This window comes from Pantherophis guttatus, chromosome 17, assembly GCF_059756535.1.
Source record: "Pantherophis guttatus breed Tessera chromosome 17, ASM5975653v1, whole genome shotgun sequence".
In the NCBI taxonomy this organism is placed as follows: domain Eukaryota; kingdom Metazoa; phylum Chordata; class Lepidosauria; order Squamata; family Colubridae; genus Pantherophis; species Pantherophis guttatus.
In genome coordinates, this window is record NC_142079.1 from 13,917,702 (window position 1) to 13,943,473 (window position 25,772).

Consider the following 25,772-nt stretch of genomic DNA (forward strand, 5'->3'; position numbering starts at 1 on the left):
CCCCAACAATCTGGGTCCTCATTTTACCCACCTCGGAAGGATGGAAGGCTGAGTCAACCTTGACCTGGTCAGAATTGAAGTGCTAGCAGTGGACAGAGGAAGGAAGGAAGGAAGGAAGGAAGGAAGGAAGGAAGGAAGGAGAGAGAAAAGGAAGAGCAATAGTACTTAGACTTATATACCGTTTCACAGTGCTTTCCAGCCCTCTCCAAGCAGTTTATAGAGTCAGCCTGATGCCCCCAACAATCTGGGTCCTCATTTTGCCCACCTCAGAAGAATGGAAGGCTGAGTCAACCTTGAGCCAGTGAGATTTGATCCGCTGACCTGCTGAACTAGCAGTCAGCTGAAGTAGCTGCAGTACTGCACTCTAACCACTGCGCCACCTCGGTTTATACCAGCCAATCCTGGTCTGTTGTGTCTATATAAGCTAGATGCCCTCTGAATGCCTCCAAGGTGGCTCCCTGCAGCTCTGGCAGGCTGGCCCAAAGATTTGCCCTTCTTGAGTTTTCTCTTCCTCCTCGCTCGTTTTGTGTGCGTGTGTCAAAACTGCAACCTGCAGAAGACACAATCCGGTAATGCAAGAGCCGGCCACTGGGTGGATGTCTCGTTGTGTAAATGTTCCCCAGGTAAAGCTCCTCCTTTAGAGCTCTGCCTTGTGGTGTTGAGGGGGCGGATTGTCCCCTTCATGATGGGGGGCAAGCATTCATTCGTTTGCAGACTCTCTTTTTCCCTGCAAACTGAGGTTAGTATGGTTGACTGAGTATAATGTGTTTTTCCTTTCTGGCTGCTAAACTACTATACCAGTGATGGCTAACCTTTTTGCCATCGTGTGCCAAAAGTGGGGGGAGGGAGGAGTGCGGGAGGGTCGCTCGTGCGTGTGCCCACACCTACAATTCTATGCGACCCACCCCCCGCGCATGCGTGCTCAACCCCCCCTGCGCTCTCCCCACTTTTGGCATGTGATAGGACCGTATTTTGCTCTCCCCAGGCTCCAGAGCCTTTCTAGGAGGCTGGGGAGGGTGCAAACTGCCTTCCCCACCCCACTGAAGGCCCTCCGGAGGCCGGAAAAGGCCCGTTTGCCAGCTTCCGGTCCCTCCAGAAGGCTCGTGTGCCCACCGATACGGCTTCACGTGCCACCTGTGGCACGCGTGCCATAGGTTCGCCATCGCGGTACTATATAGTCTTTATGCATCCGGACGCAGCCGGGGAGGAGGCGGGCGGAGGACGACACACGAAATCCCTGTGGTTTTCTTCCACTTGGGGTGTGTGTGTGTTAAACCCTCCTGTTGTTGTCATCGTTGTTGTTTTCCCCTAGAAATTTGTGTAATTGTGGAAAGCCGGCTGGTGTCTTTAGAATAGAATCGAATAACGGAGTTGGAAGGCACCTTGGAGGTCTTCTAGTCCAACCCCCTGCTTAGACGGGAAACCCTAACACCACTTTGAGCCAGTCCGTTTTGTTTCACAGCCCAACCCACCTCACAGGGTTGTTGTTCCGGGGAAAATAGGAGGAGGGAAGCTATGTTGGTTATGTTCGTCGCCTTGACTTATTTGTAAAAATAAAGGCAAGGTACAAAACAAACAAACACAAAGGGATTGGAAGGAGGTATGTCGTGGTAATAGGGAGTCCTCGACTTACGACCACAGTTGAGCCCCAGATTTTTGTTGCTAAATGAGACAGTTGTGAAGTGGGTTTTGCTCCATTTTACGGCCTTCCCTGCCACCGTTGTTAAGTGAATCATTGCAGTCCTGGCCCCCCCAGATTCAGAAGGTCTAAAATAACCATCTCTCTTCCTTGTAACCTCCCTTCTCCGCCCTTCCAAAACCATGGGAGAGCATCCCAAGGAAGAAAACGAAAAAAAAAGGGGGGGGGGCTTTTATTTCTGGCAGAGAAATTGAGAAAGAGCCGAAGACCCCTTGGCTAGTCTGAGGAGAGGACTCCCCGATCCTTTCTCTTTCCCCTCGCCCATTGGATGCCCACGGCCCAGGCGGCTCTTCTCCTTTTTCCTTTGGGAGGAAAGGTTTCTCATCAGGCCCAGAGACACAGTCTGTGTGTGTGTGTGTGTGTGTGTGTGAGAGAGAGAGAGAGAGAGAGAGAGAGAGAGAGAGAGAGAGAGAGAGGAGAGAGGAAAGAGAGGAGAGAAGAGAGAGAAGAGAAAAAGAGAAAGAAGAGAGGAGAGAGAAAGAGAGAGAAGAGGAAAGAAGAGAAAGAGAGAGAGGAGAGAGGAAAGAGAGGAGAGAGAGAGAGAGGAGGGAGAGAAAGGAGAGAGAGAGGAGAGAGAAAGGAGAGAGAGAGAAAGAAGAGAGGAGAGAGAGAAGAGAGAGGAGAGAGAGGAAGAAAGAGAGAGGAGAGAGAAAGAAGAGAGAGGAGAGAGAGAAGAGAGAGGAAAGAGAGGAGAGAGAAAGAGGAGGGAGAGAGGAAGAGAAAGAGGAGGGAGAAAGAAGAAAGAGGAGAGAGGAGGGAGAGAGGAGAGAGAAAGAAAGAGAGAGGAGAGAGAAAGAGGAGGGAGAGAGGAAGAGAAAGAGGAAAGAGAAAGAAGAGAGAGGAGAGAGAGAAATAGAGAGAGAGAGAGACAGAGATGGGAGGGAGGCTGGGGAGTGTGCACCCACACACAAGCATTTTCTCCTCCCTCCTCTCTCTCTCTCTCTTTCTCTTTCTCTCTCTCTCTCTCTCTCTCTCTGCGCTGCTAACTTTTTCTCCAACCCTGGGGAAGGAGAAGGGCGGAGAAGGAAGTGTGTTTTAATTTGTCATCTCCTGCAACAGAAAAATCGGAGCTGGAATTTTGGAGCAAGCTGGTGGAAGGAGGAGTGAGGTGGGGGGGGAAGGAAAGGAAGCCAAGCAGGCCACTTTTTCTGCAGCAAAAAAAATTTAAAAAAAATAATCCTCATTTTGTGTGCATTTTCTCTCTCCCCCCCCCTCCCGCCCACACTTTTGTCTCCATCCCCTCCGATTGCAGAAAAAGGCAGAAGCCGCTCACCGGATCCTGGAAGGATTGGGACCCCAGGTGGAGTTGGTAAGTAGAGTTTTACGTTCCCTCTTCCTTTTTTTTCTGCACCCCCCCCTTTTTTTCCCCCCCCCCTTCTTGTCCTAGGTTGCAATTCCAGGTGTCCCTCCTGATCGGCTGCCAAGCCTTTGAAAGGCAGCCAAAGGGTTTCGGAGGAGAATTTTATGCATTGGGACAGAGGGCAGCAGCCAGGAAGCTTCCCCCCCCCTCCCTCCCTCCTCTCCCCAGCCAACCTCCGGCTGATCATCATCTGGCTGGCCGGCTGCCAAAGCAGGAAGCTGAACTGCCGGCTACACACTTCCTCTGGGATCACCTGAGAACACCTTTTCTTGGGAAAAGGGCTTTGCCAACCTGCTGGGCACCTGGGTTTTTTTTTTTTTTTTTCCCTTCCCTTCCTGATTTGAATTGCAAATTGGGGCAAAGGAGAAGGATAAAATCATCCTTGTTTTTTGGGTTTTTTTTTTGTTTGTTTGTTTTTTGCAAGGTTGGCTGGACGAACGACCATTCAACTTTGCAAACCGTAAAATAAATGAAGGTTTTGCCCGCTCCTGGCCTAGCTTTGCAGCAAGGGGGAAGAGATGCTGGAATGCTTGTGTGTGTGTGTGTGTTTGTGGGGGGGGGGAATTTGGCTATAAAAGGGCATCCTTGGGTCCAGCTTTATCCAGAAGGGGTGTCGTGCATCGCCTTTAGGGCATGCAAGGTGCATGTGTGAACGGAGCAGGGGCCAGGGTCACCGGAGGGTTGAGTCAATTTGGACTTGGCCCTTGATAGTTTTTGAGCTGTAACTCATGTCGGGAAACTTACAGTGTAGGATTTGCTGGGAATTAGGAATGAAGATGCTCAGCTTGTCAATCGAAAGGTCGGCAGTTCGGCGGTTCGAATCCCTAGCGCCACGTAACGGGGTGAGCTCCCATGACTTGTCCCAGCTTCTGCCAACCTACCAGTTCGAAAGCACGTTAAAAAAAATGCAAGTAGAAAAATAGGGACCACCTTTGGTGGGAAGGTCGGCAGTTCAGCGGTTCGAATCTCTACTGATTCGAGGGTGAGCTCCCGTGACTTGTCCCAGATTCTGCCAATCTAGCAGTTCGAAAGCAGGTAAAAAAATGCAAGTGAAAAAATAGGGACCACCTTTGGTGGGAAGGGAACAGTGTTCCGTGCGCCTTTGGCGTTGAGTCATGCTGGCCACATGACCACGGAGACGTCTTCGGACAGCGCTGACTCTTCGGCTTTGAAACGGAGATGAGCACCGCCCCCTAGAGTCAGGAACAACTAGCACATATGTGCAAGGGTTTACCTTTACCTTTTACAGGTAGTATTCAACTTACAAATCATTCCCTTTGTGACCGTTTGAAGTTACAACGGCATTAGAAAAAGTGACTTAGGACCGTTTTTTTTTCACACTTTGCAGCCTTCCCCGTTGTCACGCGATCAAAATTCAGAATGCTTGGCAACTGGCATGTACTTCTGACAGTTGCAGCATCCCAGGGTCACTTGATCCCGTTTTGCGATCTTCTGGCAAGCAAAAGTCAGCGGGGAAGCCAGATTCGCTTAGCAACCGCGTTAGGAACTTAAGAACGACGGTGATTCATTCAACAATGGTGGCAAGGAAGGTCGTAAAATGGGGCGGAATTCATTTAACAACCCTCTCACTTAGCAACATTTGGGTTCCGTTGCGGTTGTACGTTGAGGACCCTTGTGGAGGGTTTTTATTTTCAAACCCAGGTTGAGAGCTACTCCAGAGCAGGCTCGGCCAGGTATGTTACAGGTAATCCTTGATTTACAACCACAATTTCCATTGTTAAGCAGGGTGGCTGATAACTGAATCACATCTGCTTATTTTTTTATTTTTGTTTTGCCATGGTGGTGTGGCTTGTTGGCCACCAGCTGCTCCAGCAGCCGAATCAGAGGAGGAGGAGAGGGAGGTGTGGGAGTCGGGGCCAGCATCAGGGCAACCTGGGAGCTCCGAGGGGGAAGAGGGAATGGAGCTGGCAGAGAGAGAGAAAGACAGAGGCAGAGCCTGGGCCGTCCGTCAGCCCTCAGATGGAGAGTCAACAACCCCCAGGTCTGGAGGTGGCTGATGAGGAAGAGGAGGAACAGCTGGATCCAGTGCCTGATGCACAGAAGGCAGAGGAGAGGAGAGCAGTGGAAATCTATGGGCCGGTCCTTGGGACAGAAGAGCCATCGCTGCTAGGGAAGCCCCACCCTAACTCTGGGGATAAAAGGCAGGGGGTGGAGAGGAATAGACGTGGTAGACAACTATTCATCTTCTGGACAGACGGACTTAGCTGGCGTTGAGAGAGAAACTTTTTGCCGGGGCTGCTGGTGCTCCTAATTAAAGGAATCTTTGAGTTCACTTCAGAGGATTTGTTGTGTTTGGGGAACTGGGTCAGAACACAAGGTTGTTAAGTGAATCACTGCACTTTTTGGCTGAATCGGAGGGTCATTCAGTGAATCCAGCTTTCCCTCACCGACTTCGCCTGTTGGAAGCCACCTGGGAAAGTTGCAAATGGCGATCACGTGACCCTGGGATGCATTATAAATACATGCGTGTCAGGCCCCTTGAAGTTTGATCACGTACCCATGGGTGGGGATGCTGCAGTGGTCATAAGAGTGAGAACCGATTGGTCTTAAGTCACATGTTTCAGTGGAGAGCTTCTCCACTCAACAATTAATCACAGTTCAGCTGTGCTTAATTTCCATATGACACTTCCGGTTGAGTAAGTCGTAGGGCGTAGTGATGGCTAACCTTTATGCCATTGTGTGCCAAAAGCGGGGGGAGCCGGGGGGGCTGTCATGCGTGTGTGTGCCCACACCCATAATTATATGCACCCCGCCCCCCCCGTGCATGTGCGTGTGACACCCCCTTGCCCTCCCCCCCCTTTTGCACACGATGGCACAGTTGGTCCAGTTTCCGGCCTCCGGAGGTGGGGAAGGCCGTTTTTTGCTCTCCTAGAGAGGCTCTGGAGCCTGGGGAGAGCAAAAAATGGGCCTTCTCCACCCACCTAGGCCCTCTGGAGGCAGGAAACAGCTTGTTTCCCTACTTCTGGTGGGCCAAGAAAGCCCGAAAATCAGCTGAGTTCGCATGCCCACCAATATGGTTCGTGTGCCACCTGCGGCACGCGTGCCATAGGTTTGCCATCACGGTCCTAGAGTGACCAAGTGTTGGAGGAGAAAAAGCCAATTACTAGAGGAACCCTCTTGACAGACCAGAATTATCTACCATCACTTCGTACTCATCAGATATATTAAATCACAGCTCCCATCGTCCATCCCACACACCCGTAGGTCATACAGTTACAGCATACAAGATGTGGGGAGCTGATCATCTCTGATCAGCAAGCAGGTCCTCCAGATCTCCTGGGGGATCTTTTAGGATGGAATCGGAAGGGACCCCTCTTGAAACTTGTAGGACAATTTTTTTTTTAAAAAAAATTTGATTTATATGCCGCCCTTCTCCGGAGACTCAGGGCGGCTTACAATGCGTTAAGCAATAGCCTTCATCCTTTTGTATATTTATACAAAGTCAGCTTATTGCCCCCACAAACTGGGTCCTCAATTTACCCACCTTAGAAAGGATGGAAGGCTGAGTCAACCTTGAGCCTGGTAAGATTCGAACCTGCAGAAATTGCAGGCAGCTGTGTTAATAACAGGGTGCTTTAAACCACTGTACTACCAAGGCTCTTGGTAGTACAATTTTGACCTTCCAGACCAAAAAAAAATTCACTCAAGAGTCCCATGGTTGCTTGTTGGCTCTGCTCATCATCTCTGCAGTCCCAAATTTCCTCCAGATGTTCCACCCAACGGAGAGCAATCTAATCATAGTCTTTAGTTTTAATTTCAGTATTCTTGAAGACCTCCGAGTCTTCAAGAAAGGATCTCCAGTCTACAGAAATGTGCTCAGTGCCTGTGGCCTCCTTTTCATAACAGTTGGAGCTGGTAGGGTGGAAGGGTTGCCTGGTCTTCCTTCTCTAGAAGTGAGCCTGAACTGAGATGTTGTTGTTGTTAGTTGCAAAGTTGTGTCCAACCCATCGTAACCCCATGGACCATGTTCCTCCAGGCCTTCCTGTCCTCTACCATCCTCTGGAGTTCATTTAAGCTCATGCTGACTGCTTTGGTGACTCCATCCAGACACCTTGTTCTCTGTCGTCCCATTCTTCTTTTGCCCTCCATCGTTCCCAGCATGAGGCTCTTCTCCAGGGAGTCCTTCCTTCTCATTAGGTGGCCAAAGTATTTGAGTTTCCTCTTCAGGATCTGGCCTTCTAAAGAGCAGTCAGGTTTGATCTCCTCCAGGACTGATCGGTTGGATCGCCTTGCAGTCCAAGGGACTCGCAGGAGTCTTCTCCAGCACAAAGTTCAAAAGCCTCGATTCTTTGGCACTCATCCTTTATTTCTCTCTTCCTTTTTTTCCCTAAAATTTTCTTTTAGATTAAAAAAAAAAACCATAAGAAAAAGATAGCATTCAAATCCTCCTTCCTATCTTGCTGACCTTCTACAGGAAAAGGCTGGAGATTGAATGACTCAGTCAGGAATGGTTGACCTAAGAGTTGCAGTCTGGTTGAAGTCATCTGTGTCTCTTCCTTCTTAGCCATCCCTTCTCTCCTTTCCACCTTGCACTTGTGGGGAGTGACTTCCCCATCTCTGGCATGTCTTTACTTGAACAGCAGACAGGGGGGAGAAGACGAGGACCGACCCTGTAGAATTGGAGCCCTCGTGAAGCTTCCCAGCTCATGAGTTAAGGCTCAGCTCTTGAGTGCCTTGGCTGGCTGACTCATCTGGAAAGAACCCAAAGAGTCATAACTGTAATGAATGATTAATTGGTCTAAATGTTAATAATGGCGAAGGAAGCTGTAGAAATTCGTCTTACGGTCAAAGGAGAAAAAGCCAAGTTGGCTGGAGAGGAACTTGGGATGTTCAGTTCTGAAGAAAAGCAGGCTTGTAGGAAACATGAGAGCCTTTTTCCGGTCCCTGACGAGAGGCTAGAGGGAAAAAATGAGTAGAAATTATTTTCTATAGCCACCGAAACAGATCAGAAAGAGTAGGTGTAAGTAGTGGCTTCCTAAATTTCATTTAAAGATGGGGAGAAACTGCCTGGATTTAGCACTGGGAAGATCTAGTTACCATATTTCCCCGGAAATAAGATCGGGTCTTATATTAATTTTTGCTCCAGTTTCAGTTAGCTTTATTGATTATATAGGCCATATCCAAGCACAAGGTGCAAACACATATCACCGATAAAATCTTATACAAACAATTTATCATGTGAAGTGTTAATACCACTTTGTAATGCCTTGGTAAGGCCACACTTGGAATATTGCATTCAGTTTTGGTCGCCACCATGTAAAAAAGATGCGGAGACTCTAGAAAGAGTGCAGAGAAGAGCAACAAAGATGATTTGCGGACTGGAAGCTAAAACATATGAAGAATGGTTGCTGGAATTGGGTATGTCTGCTTTAATGAAAAGAAGGACTAGGGGAGACATGATAGCAGTCTTCCAATATCTCAGGGGCTGCCACAAAGAAGAGGGAGTCAAGCTATTCTCCAAAGCCCCTGAAGGCAGGACAAGAAGCAACGGATGGAAACTCATCAAGGAGAGAAGCAACTTAGAACTAAGGAGAAATTTCCTGACAGTGAGAACAATTAACCAGTGGAACAACTTGCCTCCAGAAGTTGTGAATGCTCTAACACTGGAAATTTTTAAAAAGATGTTGGATAACCATTTGTCTGAAGTGGTGTAGGGTTTCCTGCCTAAGCAGGGGGTTGGACTAGAAGACCTCCAAGGTCCCTTCCAACTCTGTTATTCTATTTCTATAAAAATTTAATTTAAAATAAAAGTAGAGTAAAAATAATAGTTATAGGATAAGATACAATATAATTTGATACATAAATATATAAAATAGAATAAAATGACCTAAAATTATATTTTGGTGTCACCCTTACAATCTACCCCAATCAGTCCCACGTCTGCAGATCTCAACCGGACCATTTTGCTTAAGTGCTGTGCTGTGTTAAAATGTTATTTTCAGGTTCTGGCTGCACATAAAGTAAGTTGTTTTGATATGGGGATCCCAATGGGTCCTTCGTTTGGTATATGAACCAAGATATCTCTCTCTCAACCCCTTATACAAGCAACGGTCAAATAAGATGTGAGCCAGATCTTCTACCTCTGCCGCTCCGCAAATGCAGAGACTCTCATTGTAGGGTATAGAATGGAATCTCTCATATCTGACCATTGGGTCAAGCTGTTCGAATCTGGCTCGCGTAAATATCTTCCTAAAATGTTTTGGCAGTTGTAACTTCAAATAGCTGTCTACTTGAAAAGTACATTTTTTTAAAAAAAAAAAAATCATTTATATGCCGCCCTTCTCCGGAGACTGAGGGCGGCTTACAATGCGTTAAGCAATAGCCTTCATACTTTTGTATATTTATACAAAGTCAGCTTATTGGCCCCACAATCTGGGTCCTCATTTTACCTACCTTAGAAAGGATGGAAGGCTGAGTCAACCTTGAGCCTGGTGAGATTTGAACTTGCAGTAATTGCAGGCAGCTGATGTTAATAACAGTGCTTTAGTCTGCTGCACTACCAGGGCTCTGCTGGATCTAGCACTGGAAAGGTCTACTTACCGTATTTCTCCGGAAATAAGACCGAGTCTTTTATTAATTTTTTGCTCCAAAAGACGCATTAGGGCTTATTTTCTGGTTAGGTCTTATTTTCGGGGAAATATGGTACTAAATGTGTCCATCTGGCTGGCTGACAATCTTAATTGGGCCTTATTTTTTGGGGTGGGGCTTATATTACGAGCATCCTTGGAAAAAAAATCATGCTAGGGCTTATTTCCCAGTTGGGTCTTATTTTTGGGGAAAACACGGTATTGAGGTTGTGGCTTATCTCTGGAGGCTTTTCAAAACAGCTTGGACAACCACCTCTGGAAGATGGTTTAATGGATTTTCCTGAAGATTGCTGAAGGATGGAGGAGATGAGTTAAATGGTCCTTTCCAACTCAACAGTTTTATTGATCTTGTGATAACGGAATATAAGAAAGATGTGTTCTCGCCCTTTGATCTTAGTTTCATTTCTTCCAAGGTAGAAAATTGGTTCTCACACCTTAGTGTCTGGATTCCAGGGGTGAAATGCTAACGGTTCGGACCAGTTCACCTGAACCGGTAGTGAAAAATGCTACAGATTTGGGTGAATCTGTATTTCCAATGATCAGCTGTGCCGCGCAATTTATATTAATCTAAATTGCGCAGGACAGCTGTCCCCCCCCTCGCTGTTCTACTTACCTTTGCAGACTCAGAAAAGGCTTCTTAATCCTTCTTTTTCAGCGCTGCATGTTAGCGCCTGCGGTGCGCATGCGTGTGAAACGCACATTTGGTGTGCACCGTGCATACGTGCACAAAACGAACCGGTAGTGAAGCGAACCGGTAGCAGACTTCAGAGCATTTTATCCCTGCTGGATTCCATTTTCTTTTCTTTTTCTTTTTTTTTTATAAATATACTTTATTGATTTTAAAATTTTAAAAAACATCAAATCTCTGTTAACATCTGAGGTGTCGTGTAATTACATATTTACATTATATACATATCGATTACATTCGAATCTACCATTATTGAAACTAGTATGGATCAAAGAATGGGTCACATTACAAAACAAGAGAATCTTGACGTTAGAAGGCCACGATCTACAGGCAGGCTGGCACACCTATTTATGGGATTCAAAGAACAAAAAAAAAATCATATTTTCATAAACACAAATTAAGGGAGACCCTTATTCAAACATGGGAAGAAATTAGGCAAAGATTTTATGTGAAGGTACCAAATTGGCTTTCAATTATGGAGGCCCTGACCGCCTCAAATAAAAGAGATATTTTAAAATTTGGCACGTATAAAGACATAATGGATGATAACGGAGTCCTTAAATCTCGGGAAGAAATCAAGGCTTTAATTTAGACTGGTGGAGCTACTTACAGATAAGCTCAAGATATCAAAAAGATAGGGACCAATTTGGTATAGAGGCGAAGCACAACAATTTGGACAAAATTATGTTGGGGATTGAAAAGAAAATGTTAGCGAAAGTACAACTTGCTACTAGGCGAGGACAGGGCAGAAGGAATAGCCAGAAACCAACTAAACATTTGGGAAAAAAATATTGGTTATAGGTTAAATTTCAATGACTGGGAGGAGGCCTGGAACAGAAAATACAATCTGACTAAATCAGCAACCTATAGGGAGAACCATTACAAAATTTTCCATAGATGGTATCTAGCGCCAGCTAGATTAGCAAAAATATTCCCCAGTGCTTCAGCAACATGTTGGAAGTGTGGAAAGGAGGTTGGCACCTTCTATCATATGTGGTGGTCTTGCCCTGAGACAAAAAAGTTTTGGACAAAAATATGAAACTGGTTACGAGAAATAGTGGAAGAAGAAATAGAATTATCCCCTGAAATCTTTTTATTAGGAATGATCGGAGATGGACTTTCTAAAGATAAGATACATCTTATAATACATGTTATAACAGAGGCCAGGTTAATTTTTGCAAAATACTGGAAGGACAAATTAATTCCTCCAGAGATAATACTAATAAACAAAATCTTAGAATGCGCAGAAATGGCAAAATTAACAAGTGATCTTAATAATGATGTGAACTCAAAATTCAGTGCAGTATGGGAAAGGTAGTACAAATGGTGGAATAATAGAATGAGATTGTAAGGTTACGTTTATTTTCAATAATGGATTCCATTTTCAGCCTTAGTTGATCCTGGGATCTTTTGGGGAGCTTCCGGAGGCTGCTGCTGGTCGGTGCGCCTTCCTAGGTGTACAGCTTTCATTTGTCCTTCCAAATTAATCATGTTCTGCTATGGTTTGTAGAGGTGTTGGGTGACCCATCTTTTATTTCGGAGCAGTTCTTCCTTTTGAAAGAAATTTCTTAGCTCAACCCTGTTTTGGTCAAGGAGGACCTAAGAGTGGAAGACAAAGGGAATCCAGAGAGGGAAAAAGCAAGAATGAAAAAAGGCAGAAGGGTGCCATCAAGGCAATGATGTTATTTGGATAGTTGACCAAATTTGGAGGCTCAAGGATGTCACTCCTGGTTCTCTAAACCTGGAGACTTCCAAGCCATCAACTTCTGAATTCCAGCATGCCCCCGTGCTCTTCCCTTGCCCTCTTTTCACGTTTCAAATGGTCTTGTCTCTTTCAGCCCCTGTACAACCAGCCTTCGGACACGAGGCAATACCATGAAAACATAAAAATGTAAGTAGCCAGAAGCAAAATATCTCCCATCTTGGTCCTTCATGACCTCTAGCTTTCAAAGGTCCAGCCAGGGAGGAGATTAAAGCCACCGTGGCTCAGCGTGTCAAAAATTGGAATTTTTTTTTTTGACAGCTCCCCCTTTATCTGTCTGTCTATAACTATCCACCCATCCGTCTGTCTATCCATTTACCGGTAGCTATAGCTATCTCTATAACTATCCATACATCTATCCATTTATCTCTCTATTTCTATCCATATATCCATTTATCTATATCTACTTTCCTAGCTATATACATTCATTTATCCCTTTATTTCTCTCTCACTACTTCTGCCTGTTTATCCATTTATCTCTCTCTCTCTTTCTCTCTCTTTCTATTTCTCTCTCTCTCTCTCTCTGTCTATATCTGCCTATCTGCCTGCCTGCCTGCCTGCCTGCCTGCCTGCCTGCCTATCTATCTATCTATCTATCTATCTATCTATCTATCTATCTATCTATCTATCATCTATCTATCATCTATCTATCTATCTATCTATCTATCTATCTATCTATCTATCTATCTATCTATCTATCTATCTATCTATCTATCTTATCTATCCATCCATCCATCCATCCATCCATCCATCCATCCATCCCTTTATCTATTTCTACCCAGCTATCTATATCTCTATACCTACATATTTATATCCATCCATCCATCCATCTTTCTATACTCTCTATATATTCTGTCTGTCTGTGTCTGTCTGCCTGTCTCGCTAATGTAATTTAATCTATCTCTCTGAGTGTCCTTTTTTGTGTGTTTAAGCCGGGGTACAAGGCATGTATTCCTCCGTGGACAGGAACTTGAGTTTTGTAACCCCCTACCTTGTGGCTTTAAAGCTTCTAATTTTTCCTTCTCTTGGCCTGGCATCCCCTGCTAGAGGTGTTTGCTGCCAGGAAGCCAGGCCCGTTCTCTGCCTGATTTTCCCCGAGGGCTGCTTGCAAACACGGCGTGCCTCCTCCTTCCTCCAAGCGTGTGTGTTTTCTCTCTAGCTTCTCAGCTGCAACAGCCAAACCTGTGTTTGCTTCAGCTCTGCCCCTGGGAACGAGGCACGTGATGCCTGCAGGAGCTGGCCCGGCTTAACCTCTCCACAAACAGCTTCTTATGTCTCAGACGAGCTGCACATTTGCACGGACAAACAGCCCCGCACTCTGTTGCACGTTTGAGGTTCTCACGGGCTGTTCCCAGGAGGTTTGCAGAGGGAGCTTCAGGGTTTGGAAAAGATGGCGAGATGAAAGAGCATCCAGAAGATTTTTTTGGGAGGGGAGGCAAGACAGACACTGCACTGCTCCCTGAATTTTTTTGCTGACTTTCCAAATGCAGAGCAGTTCGTCGGAAGATTTCACAAAAGTTTAAAATGTCAGATTCAGCTGCCTTATTTTTCCCCCCAAATTCTAAAGGCTGTTTGATGACCGGGGTTCTCAGCCTTATTAACTTTAAGATAGGTGGACTTCAACTCCCAGAATTCCCCAGCCAGCTTGCTTTAAGACAGGTGGACTTCAACTCCCAGAATTCCCTAGCCAGCTTGCTTTAAGACAGGTGGACTTCAACTCCCAGAATTCCCCAGCCAGCTTGCTTTAAGACAGGTGGACTTCAACTCCCAGAATTCCCCAGCCAGCTTGCTTTAAGACAGGTGGACTTCAACTCCCAGAATTCTTCTGGCTAGGGAATCCTGGGAGTTGAAGTCCACACATCTTAAAATTGTCAAGGTTAGGAAACACTGTTCCAGATGCTTTCTGCTGCTCTTAAACACACCCAGCTTTTCCTTTCTTTGTCTTCAGAGACGTTTTGTTTTTCCCAGTTGCCTCCATCCCCAGAAAAATGGATCCACGAATCCTGATTCCTGAATTTAAAACTTATCCTGCATTGTCGTGAGTTTGAAAAGGCCCCAAATATCCCCCTTCCAGGGGTTTAAGCCTTAGGTGGTGGTGTTTTGGTCCCATCATAAAATCTAGAAAAAGGGAAGTTGGCTTCCATAGGAATGGGATTCATCTGCAAAAATCGGATTTAATTCTGAGCCGATTGGAGGGTTTTCTTTTTTAAAAAATTAACCACTGCAAAGGAGGTTTTGAAAGCAATTTGGGCTCTTAAATTTCAATACGAGCTTTATTCCGTTACTGTTCTGCATCTCAGAACACAAAGAGAGAGGTTTTTTTCCGGTCTGCTTTTTACCTTTATTTGTAAAGTTGGCTGCTGGTGTTTCTTATTAAGGGCTATTTTGTGCTGAAAAGAAGGTAGCTGCCACCTGCCGAATGCTGCCTTAGAAATTAAATTTGGTTTTTTACAGCTGAATCCTTTTTTTTTTTCCAGCCAAAGAGGATTTTAGTTTCTCGATTTTCTTTTGAGAACTGATTAGCGTCTGCCTTTCGATTCAAGAAGCTGGTTTATCTTATTTATTTTCTTTCAAAAAAAGCAAATGGGATGTTCCTGTTTTTACAAATGCAGATGTTTTCAATCCAGGGTGCCTAAGTAGCTGGTTGGAGTTTTTTTTTGCTATCGCAAACAGATGTTGCTTTTCCTGCCAAGGGAAAACGATAGTAAAAATTGTGTTTGCAGGCATCCCATTTGGCTTAGTTCCCAAATTGGCCATGTTCAGGCTTTACATTGGACCATAAACAACGTTATCTATGAAAACGACAACAAAAGAAGCTTTGCGGGCATTGTGGGAATGAAATTGCAAGATTGGAAGTGGCCGAGCTAAACTGGTTGGGTGAATACAGCCCAGGGTATCGTGAGCCAAATCAGAGTTTATCGGCGACTTCCCCAAAACCCAGGTGAATTCTAGTCCTGCCTTAGGCATGAAAGCTGGCTGGGTTACTTTGGGCCAATCACCAGGAGAGAGTGAATTCTAGTCCCACTTAAAGCTGGTTGGATTATTTTGGGCTAATCACCAGGAGACAGTGAATTCTAGTCCCACTTAAAGCTGGCTGGGTTACTTTGGGCCAATCACCAGGAGAGAGTGAATTCTAGTCCCACTTAAAGCTGGTTGGGTTACTTTGGGCTAATCACCAGGAGACAGTGAATTCTAGTCCCACTTAAAGATGGTTGGGTTACTTTGGGCTAATCACCAGGAGACAGTGAATTCTAGTCCCACTTAAAGATGGTTGGATTATTTTGGGCCAATCACCAGGAGACAGTGAATTCTAGTCCCACTTAAAGCTGGTTGGATTATTTTGGGCCAATCACCAGGAGACAGTGAATTCTAGTCCCACCTTAAAGCTGGTTGGATTATTTTGGGCCAATCACCAGGAGACAGTGAATTCTAGTCCCACTTAAAGCTGGCTGGGTTACTTTGGGCCAATCACCAGGAGAGAGTGAATTCTAGTCCCACTTAAAGCTGGCTGGGTTACTTTGGGCCACTCACCAGGAGAGAGTGAATTCTAGTCCCACTTAAAGCTGGCTGGGTTACTTTGGGCCAATCACCAGGAGAGAGTGAATTCTAGTCCCACTTAAAGCTGGTTGGATTATTTTGGGCTAATCACCAGGAGAGAGTGAATTCTAGTCCCACTTAAAGCTGCCTGGGTTACTTTGGGCTAATCACCAGGAGACAGTGAATTCTAGTCCCACTTAAAGCTGGTTGGATTATTTTGGGCCAATCACCAGGAGAGAGTGAATTCTAGTCCCACTTTAAAGCTGGTTGGATTATTTTGGGCCAATCACCAGGAGAGAGTGAATTCTAGTCCCACTTTAAAGCTGGTTGGATTATTTTGGGCCAATCACCAGGAGAGAGTGAATTCTAGTCCCACTTTAAAGCTGGTTGGATTATTTTGGGCCAATCACCAGGAGAGAGTGAATTCTAGTCCCACCTTAAAGCTGGTTGGATTATTTTGGGCCAATCACCAGGAGACAGTGAATTCTAGTCCCACTTTAAAGCTGGTTGGATTATTTTGGGCCAATCACCAGGAGACAGTGAATTCTAGTCCTGCCTTAAAGCTGGTTGGATTATTTTGGGCCAATCACCAGGAGACAGTGAGTTCTAGTCCCACTTTAAAGCTGGTTGGATTATTTTGGGCCAATCACCAGGAGAGAGTGAATTCTAGTCCCACTTTAAAGCTGGTTGGATTATTTTGGGCCAATCACCAGGAGAGAGTGAATTCTAGTCCCACTTTAAAGCTGGTTGGATTATTTTGGGCCAATCACCAGGAGAGAGTGAATTCTAGTCCCACTTTAAAGCTGGTTGGATTATTTTGGGCCAATCACCAGGAGACAGTGAGTTCTAGTCCCACCTTAAAGCTGGTTGGGTTACTTTGGGCCAATCACCAGGAGACAGTGAGTTCTAGTCCCACTTTAAAGCTGCCTGGGTTACTTTGGACCAATCACCAGGAGACAGTGAGTTCTAGTCCTGCCTTAGGCATGAAAGACAGCTGGGAAACTCTGGGCAAATCCCTCCCTCTCAGCCCAATCCACCTTGCAGGAAAATAGGAGGAGAAAGGAGTAGGTATGCTCACAGCCTTGAGGTTAAAATAATAAAACGGAGAAATATAAATAAAAATAAAAGCAAAATGAAAGGCCCAGACTTGATGGCATGAGAGTGCATTGCAGCTGCTGCTGTCATTTCATTGCCGCTAGCAATTCGGGGTGTGGAGGAAAAGTGGGTCTCCCTTGGTCCCACCTGTAGTTTTCGTCTCTTTTGCAGAAACCAGGCAATGCGGAAGAAGCTGATTTTATACTTCAAGAGGAGAAATCATGCTCGTAAACAGTGGGTGAGAAATTTTTGATTTCCTTTTGTGAAACCCCGAAACGGAGTTCGGTATTTTTATCGGATTGCAGGCAAGCTGCAAGCCAGCAACTGTTCAGAGGCAGAGATGCAGGACAACGAGTAACGGATGGAAACTTATCAAGGAGAAAGATCCAACCTAGAATTAAGGAGAAATTTCCTGACAGTCAGGACAATTAATCAGTGGAACGACTTGCCTCCAGAAGTTGTGAATGCTCCAACACTGGAAGTTTTTAAAGAAGAGATTGGAGAACCATTGGGTCCGAAATGGGATTGGGTCTTCTAGTTTAGCAGGGGGTTGGGTTAAAAGACCTCCAAGGTCATTTACAGATTAACAAGAGTTGGAAGGGACATTGTAGGTCATCTAGTCCAACCCCCCACCCAAGCAGACCCTACACCATTTCTGACCGATGGCAGTCCAGTCTCTTCTTGAAAGCCTCCAGGGATGAAGCTCCCACAACTTCCGAAGGCAACTTTTCCATTGGTTGATTGTTCTCACTGTCAGGAAATTCCTCCTTATTTCCAGGTTGAATCTCTCCATCTTCAGTTTCCATCCATTATTCCTTGTCTGGCCTTCGGGTGCTTTGGAAAATAGCTTCATCCCCTTCCTCCTCTCTGTGGCAGCCCCTCAAGTATTGGAAGATGCTATTATGTCCTTCCAACTCTTTTATTCTGTATTCTGTATTCTATTCTGGACAAGAAGTATTGGATGGAAACTAATCAAGGAGACATCCATCCTAGAATTGAGGAAAATTTTCCTGACAATGAGAACCTTTAATCAGTGGAACAGCTTGCCTCCAGAAGTTCGTGGGTGCTGGAGATTTTTTAAGAAGAGATTGGACAACCATTTGTCCAGAATAGTATAAGGCCGTGATGACAAACCTACGGCACGTGTGCCACCTGTGGCACGCGGAGCCATATCAGTGGGCACGTGAGGATTGCCCTAGCTGATTTCCAGCATGCATGCGCGCGCTGGCCAGCTGTTTTTCGGGCCTTCTGGGCCCACCGGAAGTCAGGAAACAGGCCATTTCCGGCCTCCGGGGAGTTGGGGAAGGCCGTTTTTGCCCTCCCCAGGCTCCTAGAAAGCCTCTGGAACCTGGGGAGGGTGAGAAACGGGCCCACTGTGCCATCACATGCCAAAAGCAGGGGGAGTGCAGTGGGGGGGGTTCGCATGTGTGGTAGGGTGGGGCACATTGAACTATGGGTGTGGACATGCAAGCACGTGACCCCCCCATGCGACCCTCGCTTTTGGCATGCGACGGCAAAAAGGTTAGCCATCACTGGTATAAGGTCTCCACTTGAGTAGGGGGTTGGACTAGAAGACCTCCAAGGTCCCTTCCAACTCTGTCATTCTCTATCCTGTAAATGCCCTTCCTTAGATGACGTCTTACATTTTCTCAAACCCTTCTCTTTTGGTCTCCTAAAGCCTCTTTCATCAGGGTAGGGTTGTCTCTTTTAAGTCAACCGCGCTGCGTTTAATGCTTTTAATCCTTCGGGCTTCCATTTCCAAGTAGACACATCTTGAGTTTTGGAGACGCATTTCTAGAAAAGCCTCCCTTCCTGTCCCCTTCAGGTTGCAGGTCTTTATTTATTTAACTGAGGACATGAACCGAAGAATGGTTAAAGCAAATGGCACCGCTCCATAAATTGATCTTCCTTGCTTTTGCTTTCCTTGGCGTGGGCGCTCTTTTTTGTCTTGTGTGAATTTCAATGGCCTTGTTTTTTTTTAAGAGTGGAAAACCCGATCGTTTCATTGGCTATCGGTTTTCCAGTCTTGGTTGCACGCCAAGGGAAATCTTGCTTCTTGCAAAAAGGAAGTGAGAAGTGTCTCAGCCGGTTTATGCAGAATTCTTGATTCTCGTGGAACTCAATCCATCCCTAAAAACCATGATTTATTGATGAAATCATAATGGGGCCAGGTTCATGCCAAGCCGCCCACAGTGGTTGCCAGTCTGCAGTAGCTGCGTTCGGACAATACGCTCACTCCCCTCCCCCACCGAGATCAAAGGGTGAGGTTGCAGGTTGAATGGATTCAAACGTTTGTGGTTCTCCGCCAGGTGTTTCAGCCCTTGGTTATCAATGGAGACCGGGTGGAGCAAGTGGCCAGTTTTAAGTTTCTGGGTATCATCATAAAAGAGGACCTCACCTGGGGGTGCTCACATTGCAGCACTGGTCAAAAGGGCCCAGCAGAGCTTATATGACCTGAGACTTCTCAGGAAATAACAACTGAATGGAAAACTGCCGGTGACCTTCTACCGCCGCATCATAGAGAGTATTTTAATTTACTGCACAGTTTTTGTCAGTTGCACAGTAGCAGTGGCAGAGGGTTAACGTCATTGCCCAGAGGATCATCGGTTGCCCTCCCCCCTCTTTGGAAGAGCTTTATAGCCCCCCTGCCTTAAGAAAGTTCAAAACATTCTTAAAGATCCATCTCATCCTGGGCACCCTTTTTTTTTTTTTTTGAACTATTACCATTTGGCAGACGGTACCGGACAATAAAAACAAGGACAAATAGGCTGAAAAACAGCTTCTATCCCAGAGCAGTAACTATATTGAATTCTACTGTATATTAATGCAATATCAGGGGTTTTTAATTCAATTGTACAGAATGTGAAGGATGAGTGTTTTTGTTTTATTTTTTTATGTATAATGTACACTGAGGATGGCACCTAATTTTGTTGTACGAGGTGTAATGACAATAACGTAAACTAAGCTAAAGGACCTGAAAATTAAAGGAAAAAGTAAATTGGACCTGAAAACCCCTAGATAACCAGGTTCAAAATGGATTTGGGGTGTGGGAACCCCCCTTTTATGACTTCTCTGCTTCTGCTTTCCCTGTCTCTTTCTTCAGGAGCAGAAGTTCTGCCAACGGTATGACCAGCTGATGGAAGCTTGGGAGAAGAAAGTGGAACGCATCGAGAATAACCCACGGCGCAGAGCCAAAGAGAGCAGAGTCCGCGAATATTATGAGAAACAGTTCCCCGAGATCAGAAAGCAGAGAGAACTTCAGGAACGGATGCAAAGGTCAGCCGGTGCTCCATTTATGGTCTCCGAGGTAGGACAAGTGGTGGCCAGGACATTTAGATTCCCAGAGGTCATTTCCGCCTTCCCTACAGGAAACCTTTGGTCCTTCCCTGGGACCAAAATCCAGCCCTCCACCCCAATCTCATTCACGACCCTCTCTTCTGCCCACTAGGAGCTTTGAAGCGAGAAGATACCGTGTTTCCCAGAAAATAAGACCCTGTCTTATATTTTTTTGAACCCCAAAATAAGAGCTTGGCCTAATTTTTGGGGAGATCTTATTATTTTGGGGTGCATGGAGCAAGATGGGGCTCCTCTTACCATCTTACCTGATTTCCAGCTCCGCGTTTAAATATTTTCGGGGAGGGCTTATTTTCAGGGGGGGAGGCTTATTTTAACGCATGCGCTCAAAAGCCCGATTGGGCTTATTATCGGGGGAGGTCTTATTTTCAGGGAAACAGGGTAGGACCATCTCAAACCATCTGTTCTGTCCCCGTCTCACGCACGCACACAAACAGATAGCCAGGGGTTAAATAAAACTGGCAGACAACAAATTCTTCCAATAAGAGAATTGGCAACAACCCAGTAGCTGCTTGCCAAGAACTTTACTCAGAAAGGGAGGGGTTGTTCCTCCGACAAGATAAACCCAAACAAGATACACACAGTTTAAGAATTGTCAAGTCCAGTCCGTATTAAATCCAAGGCAGATAACGTTGTTTCAAAGATACAATGTGACTCGCTAGTAGTTTGTTTTGTCCGTCACACAGTCTGAATGGCCACCTCACCCCCTTTTATCCCCTGTGGGGTGTGGTCCAGTGACTCAGCTTAATCTCTGGCACGCCTCCTGAGCGCGCCTGTCTCTCCGACGCTGGCGTGGATCCAGCCAAGACTTATCTCCGTCACTGTCCGACTGCGAGGAGATACCTGGCTCCTGGCCAATCTCTTCTCCTTCGGGAGACACCTGAGGTATTGCCAGAGAGGAGGGTCCTGGAGAGGGAGGCCTGGACAACTCCTCTCCTTCATGTTCAGAGCCTTCTCCCTCCGATAACACAGGCTCAGGTAACGGAGCCACAACAGCATCTCAGTTGACTTTGCAAAGGACCGTGACATAAATCAGAAAGCTCCCCTCCCAGATGTTGCTGTCAAATTGCAGTTTTTAATGCATTTAGAATTGATAAATACATGCCCAGGAAAGTGGCTCTCTGAAACGCAGGTTAATGGGTTGGCTTGCATTGGAGTTGAGTTGGAGTTCCGTCAGGCGAGGGTCTCGTCGTCATTCACTCATTTCTTCACACAGGAGCCCCCTCCCAGTAACTGACTATGGCAGTGATGGCTAACCTTTTTGCCATCGTGTGCCAAAAGCAGGGGTCGCACGGGGGAGGGGGGTCACGCATGTGCGTGCCCACACCCATAATTCAATGTGCCCTGCACATGGTGTGTGACACCCCCCCCGGTTCCCCTGCTTTTGGAACGCGATGGCATGGTGGGCCCGGTTGGCCCGTTTTTTGCCCTCCGAGGCTCCAGAGCCTTTCTAGGAGCCTGGGGAGGGCAAAAACGGCCTCCCCTCCCCGGAGACCCTCCAGAGGCTGGAAACGGCTCGTTTCCCAACTTCCAGAAGTCGGCAAACAGACTGTTTCCAGCTTCTGGAGGGCCCTCCGGCAGGGTGGGTAAGGCTATTTTCACCCTCCCCAGGCTCCTAGAAAGCCTCTGGAGCCTAGGGAGAGCAAAAAACGGGCCTTCCTCACCCCCACCCCCCGGAGGCCCTCAGGAGGCCCGAAACAGCCTGTTTCCCGACTTCCAGTGAGCCTGGAAAGCCCAAAAATCGCCAGAGCTGAGCTAGGGCAATGCTCGCGTGCCCACCGATATGTCTCCGCGTGCCATCTGTGGCTCGCTTGCCATAAGTTTGCCATCACTAGTCTATAGAGATTCTCAGTCCTCCAGGTCATGGTTGTCCCAAAGGTCCTTATTTTTTCAGGAGGCAACTGGACTTTCTGGTTTTTTTTCTTTTGAAGACGTTTCGCTTCTCCTCCAAGAAGCTTCTCCAGCTCTGACTTGGATGGTGGGGGATGGAAAGAGCCTTCCATTGAAATCCTTCCCTTCCCCACCATCCAGTCAGAGCTGAAGAAGCTTCTTGGAGGAGAAGCGAAACGTCTTCAGAGAAAAACCAGAAAGTCCAGTTGCCTCTTGATAAAAAAAGCACCTTTGGGATACCCTCCCAGTAACTTTTTTTTGGAGCGTGTAGCTTCTCAAGGGAACCAGCGGCCCACCGAAACACGCGTGGTGCCAACGAAGATCAAAACACTCGGGGCACAGTCATGCTCAGCTAAACCTTTCCTTGGCAGTGCCGATCAAACTGAATCCCTAGAAGGTCCGCCTTTGACTCATTGGGTCCTGCTCCCACCCCTCCTCCTCCTCCTTCTGGTCTACTTTCCCCCTCCACCCTCTTGCCTTTCCCAGCACTGATCTCTCTTCCTCTTTCTTGGCCCCGGCGGTTGTTATTTGGAGGCCATGGCCGGCGAGAAAGAAACGGTCCCTCTTTCAGCATTTTTCTCTGCCGTTTCTCAGCAGGGGAGGACAAAGAGGCAGCGGATTCTCCATGTCGGCAGCGCGCAGCGAGCACGAAGTGTCGGAGATTATTGACGGGCTCTCGGAACAAGAGGTGAGGCTGGGTTGGCCGTTGTCCTGTGGTTGAAGTCCTCTCCTTCTCGTCTCTCCTCCCTCTCTTCCACTGGGGAAGAGTTGATTCCGCCACAGATCTGGAGACAGGAACTGGTGGTTCAGGCTGTTGCCACAATTGCATTAACTTCAGCCCTGCTGATCCTGCCTGGTGCTGAGGGAAGCTGATCTCTTGGATGGGTTGGACCAAGAGCTTCTCCTGCACTGTCCTTTGGGTGCTCTTCTCTCCTGCTTTGGAGAGATTATTATTAGCACCAGCACTTAGACTTATATACCGCTTCATAGTGCTTTTAGAGCCCTCTCTAAGTGGTTTTACAAAGTCAGCCTCTGACCCCCAACAATCTGGGTCCTCATTTTACCCACCTCAGAATGAGGGAAGGCTGAGTCAACCTTGAGCCAGTCAGGATTGAACTCCTGGCAGTGGGCAGAGTTGTGAAAGGAAGGAAGGATGGAAGGCTGAGTCAACCTTGAGCCTGGTGAGATTCGAATTGCAAAATTGCAGGTTGAATGAAAGGCTGAATTAACTTTGAGCTGGTTAGAATCGAACTGCTGGCAGTCGGCAGAGTTAGCCTGCAATATTGCAGTCTAAGCAGAGCACAGGAAGGAAGGAAGGAAGGAAGGAAGGAAGGAAGGGCAGTAGCACTTAGATTTATATACCGCTTCACAGTGCTTAACATCCCTCTCTAAGCGGTTTACAGAGTCAGCCTGTTGCCCCCAACAATCTGGGCCCTCATTTTACCCACCTCGGAAGGAGGGAAGGCTGAGTCAACCTTGAGCCAGTCAGGATTGAACTCCTGGCAGTGGGCAGAGTTATGAAAGGAAGGAAGGATGGAAGGCTGAGTCAACCTTGAGCCTGGTGAGATTCAAATTGCAAAATTGCAGGCAACTGGCAGTCAGCAGAAGTAGCCTGCACTACCGCTCTCTAACCACTGCGCCACCATGACTCACCACCAGCCACCAACCAGGAACATTCAATGGGCATCAACTCTCTGATTTAATTTTTTGGAAAACCTCCCCATTCCTTTGCCAGTTGGCCTTTGTAAGAGGGAGGCCTGAAGCCAGATGGATTCTCCCGACCTAGGGAAAACTCAGGTGGAGCTACGTTCTCCAGCGTTTCCTGTTTCAATACTGCTTGTTGGCATAATCAATATTTGGCTGGATGAAGCCAAAGGTCTGTCAAATCCAACCCACCTTTGTTCTTTCGTGGGCAGCCAGATGTTTCCAAGAAGCCCACCAGCAGGAAATAAGCTCTGTGGTCCTCTCCTTTGCCACAGTCCTCAGTTCTCCGAGGTGGATTTCCTCAGTATCTGGAGATTCCCATCATTCTTACATCTTTACAGATTAACAGAATTGGAAGGGACTTTGTAGGTCATTTAGTCTAACCCCCCAGCCAAGCAAGGAGACCCTCCACCATGTCTCTTCTTGAAAGTCTCAAGTACGTAGCTAACATAAACAAAGAAGCTGGGTTATGTCCAAGAACCTTCTCATCCAGCTCTGGACTTCCTAAAATGACACCTTTAAGAATCTCACAAGCTTGGACCTGAAGACTGCAGCTGTTCTCCCATTGTTTGTCCCCTCCAGAAAATCATATTCTGGGATAGTCTACCTCTGACCATGGAGGTTCCACATAGACGTCATGAGAATCATATATTGACTTTCCAGTATTTCTGTATTGTACTCCATGAAACCAACATCATCAACAGAAATTCACCATTAATTTAACCCTTCATTGTTCATCGGTCCCAGCAGGATCTCATGGGTTTATGAAATGAAGCCTGATTTATTTATTTTTTAAGCTGGGCTTAAAACTCTCAAGCTCTGTTTTGGGGTTGGGAGGAAATTTGGAACGGAAATTACTCGAAAGGTGGGATAAGACCAGGGGTGGGCTTCAAACATTTTAGCAAAAAATTTAGTTCTCTGCCCGGTTGCTGGGTGGACATGGCCATGGTGGGTGTGGTCTAGTCTTACTCCTGCACCACGGAAGGGGGAGGGGTTGCCTTCCCTGGCTTCTGGAGGCTTTCCTCGAGCTTCCGGGAGGGCGAAAACGGCCTCCCCAGGCTCCAGAGGCCCTCTGGAGGCCTCCCCAAACTTTGGTAGGCCCGTTTTTCACCCTTCCCGAGCCTCCATGCACGCCCTGCATTTACCTGCATCCAAAACGGGCTGTGTGGGGACTCCTGGGAGGGGCGGGGTGGGGTGGGTGGGGCCAGCCGATAGTGGGATTTGGGGGTTCTCTGAACTGCAAAGAATTTTAGCAAGAGGTTCTCCCGAATCCCTGCGAACCCCCAGCAGCCCATCCCTGGGTGAGACTTAACAGCAGATGGACGAAAGTCCACCTCCTTGCAATCCCAGAGACCTCGTTGCCCAATTTGTCCTCTTGTCAAAGTCTCGGGTTGTTCCTCCCCCTACTCCCCACCCCAGTGGTCTGCTTCCTCTCAAGGCCCTTTCCTCTCTTCCCTGCCAGAATCTGGAGAAACAGATGCGCCAGCTTGCCGTCATCCCGCCGATGCTGTACGATGCAGAGCAGCAACGCATCAAGTTCATCAACATGAACGGGTTGATGGACGACCCCATGAAGGTCTACAAAGACCGGCAAGTGATGAATATGTGGAGTGAGCAGGAGAAGGAGACCTTCCGAGAGAAGTGAGTGGAGCGCAATGCCTCGGTGGTCCTTGAGGAGGCAGGCTAAGGGGGAGGGGGGGAGGTCTTCACTCCGAGGAGGAGTTGGGGAGACATCTGTGGGGAACCTCACATCCTGTTCTGCCCCAGCTACAGACCCCAAAGAACGCAGAACACACAAAGTCTGTACAAACATTAGTTTACTAAATTAGATAAGGTTTTCTTTTCCCAAACAAAGGCTGTTAATTAACTTCCTTAACAGCCTACAAAAATCCAAAGAATAAATAATCTTAATCTTACTATGATTGGCAGAAAGCCCAGAAGCAATTTGCAAAGAACTAAGATCAAGGCACGAAGGAGAGTGAACGAAGTTGTTCCCTGCAAATTGCTTCAGTTGGCGTTCTTCCTTAAATAGGCTAAGGGAGGGGCCAATTAGCCCCAAGCCTTACTCTCGAGGA

The 25,772-nt window shown here is 46.8% G+C and overlaps 1 protein-coding gene across 20 annotated transcripts in view; it reads left to right on the plus strand.

The window, feature by feature from the left end:
• The window catches only part of NCOR2 (nuclear receptor corepressor 2), a 234,631-nt gene that overhangs the window by 79,715 nt on the left and 129,144 nt on the right, over positions 1–25,772 (plus strand). For 17 of the 20 annotated variants that reach the window (XM_087880061.1, XM_087880062.1, XM_087880070.1 and 14 more), the window contains exons 7-12: positions 2,952–3,008; positions 12,194–12,246; positions 16,921–16,987; positions 19,853–20,025; positions 22,588–22,681; positions 25,160–25,338. In XM_087880061.1, the coding sequence (XP_087736187.1) occupies positions 2,952–3,008; positions 12,194–12,246; positions 16,921–16,987; positions 19,853–20,025; positions 22,588–22,681; positions 25,160–25,338 (623 nt within the window). The remainder of the gene's footprint in view (positions 1–2,951; positions 3,009–12,193; positions 12,247–16,920; positions 16,988–19,852; positions 20,026–22,587; positions 22,682–25,159; positions 25,339–25,772) is intronic. The other 3 variants (XM_087880078.1, XM_087880077.1, XM_087880079.1) reach the window with 1 other exon arrangement.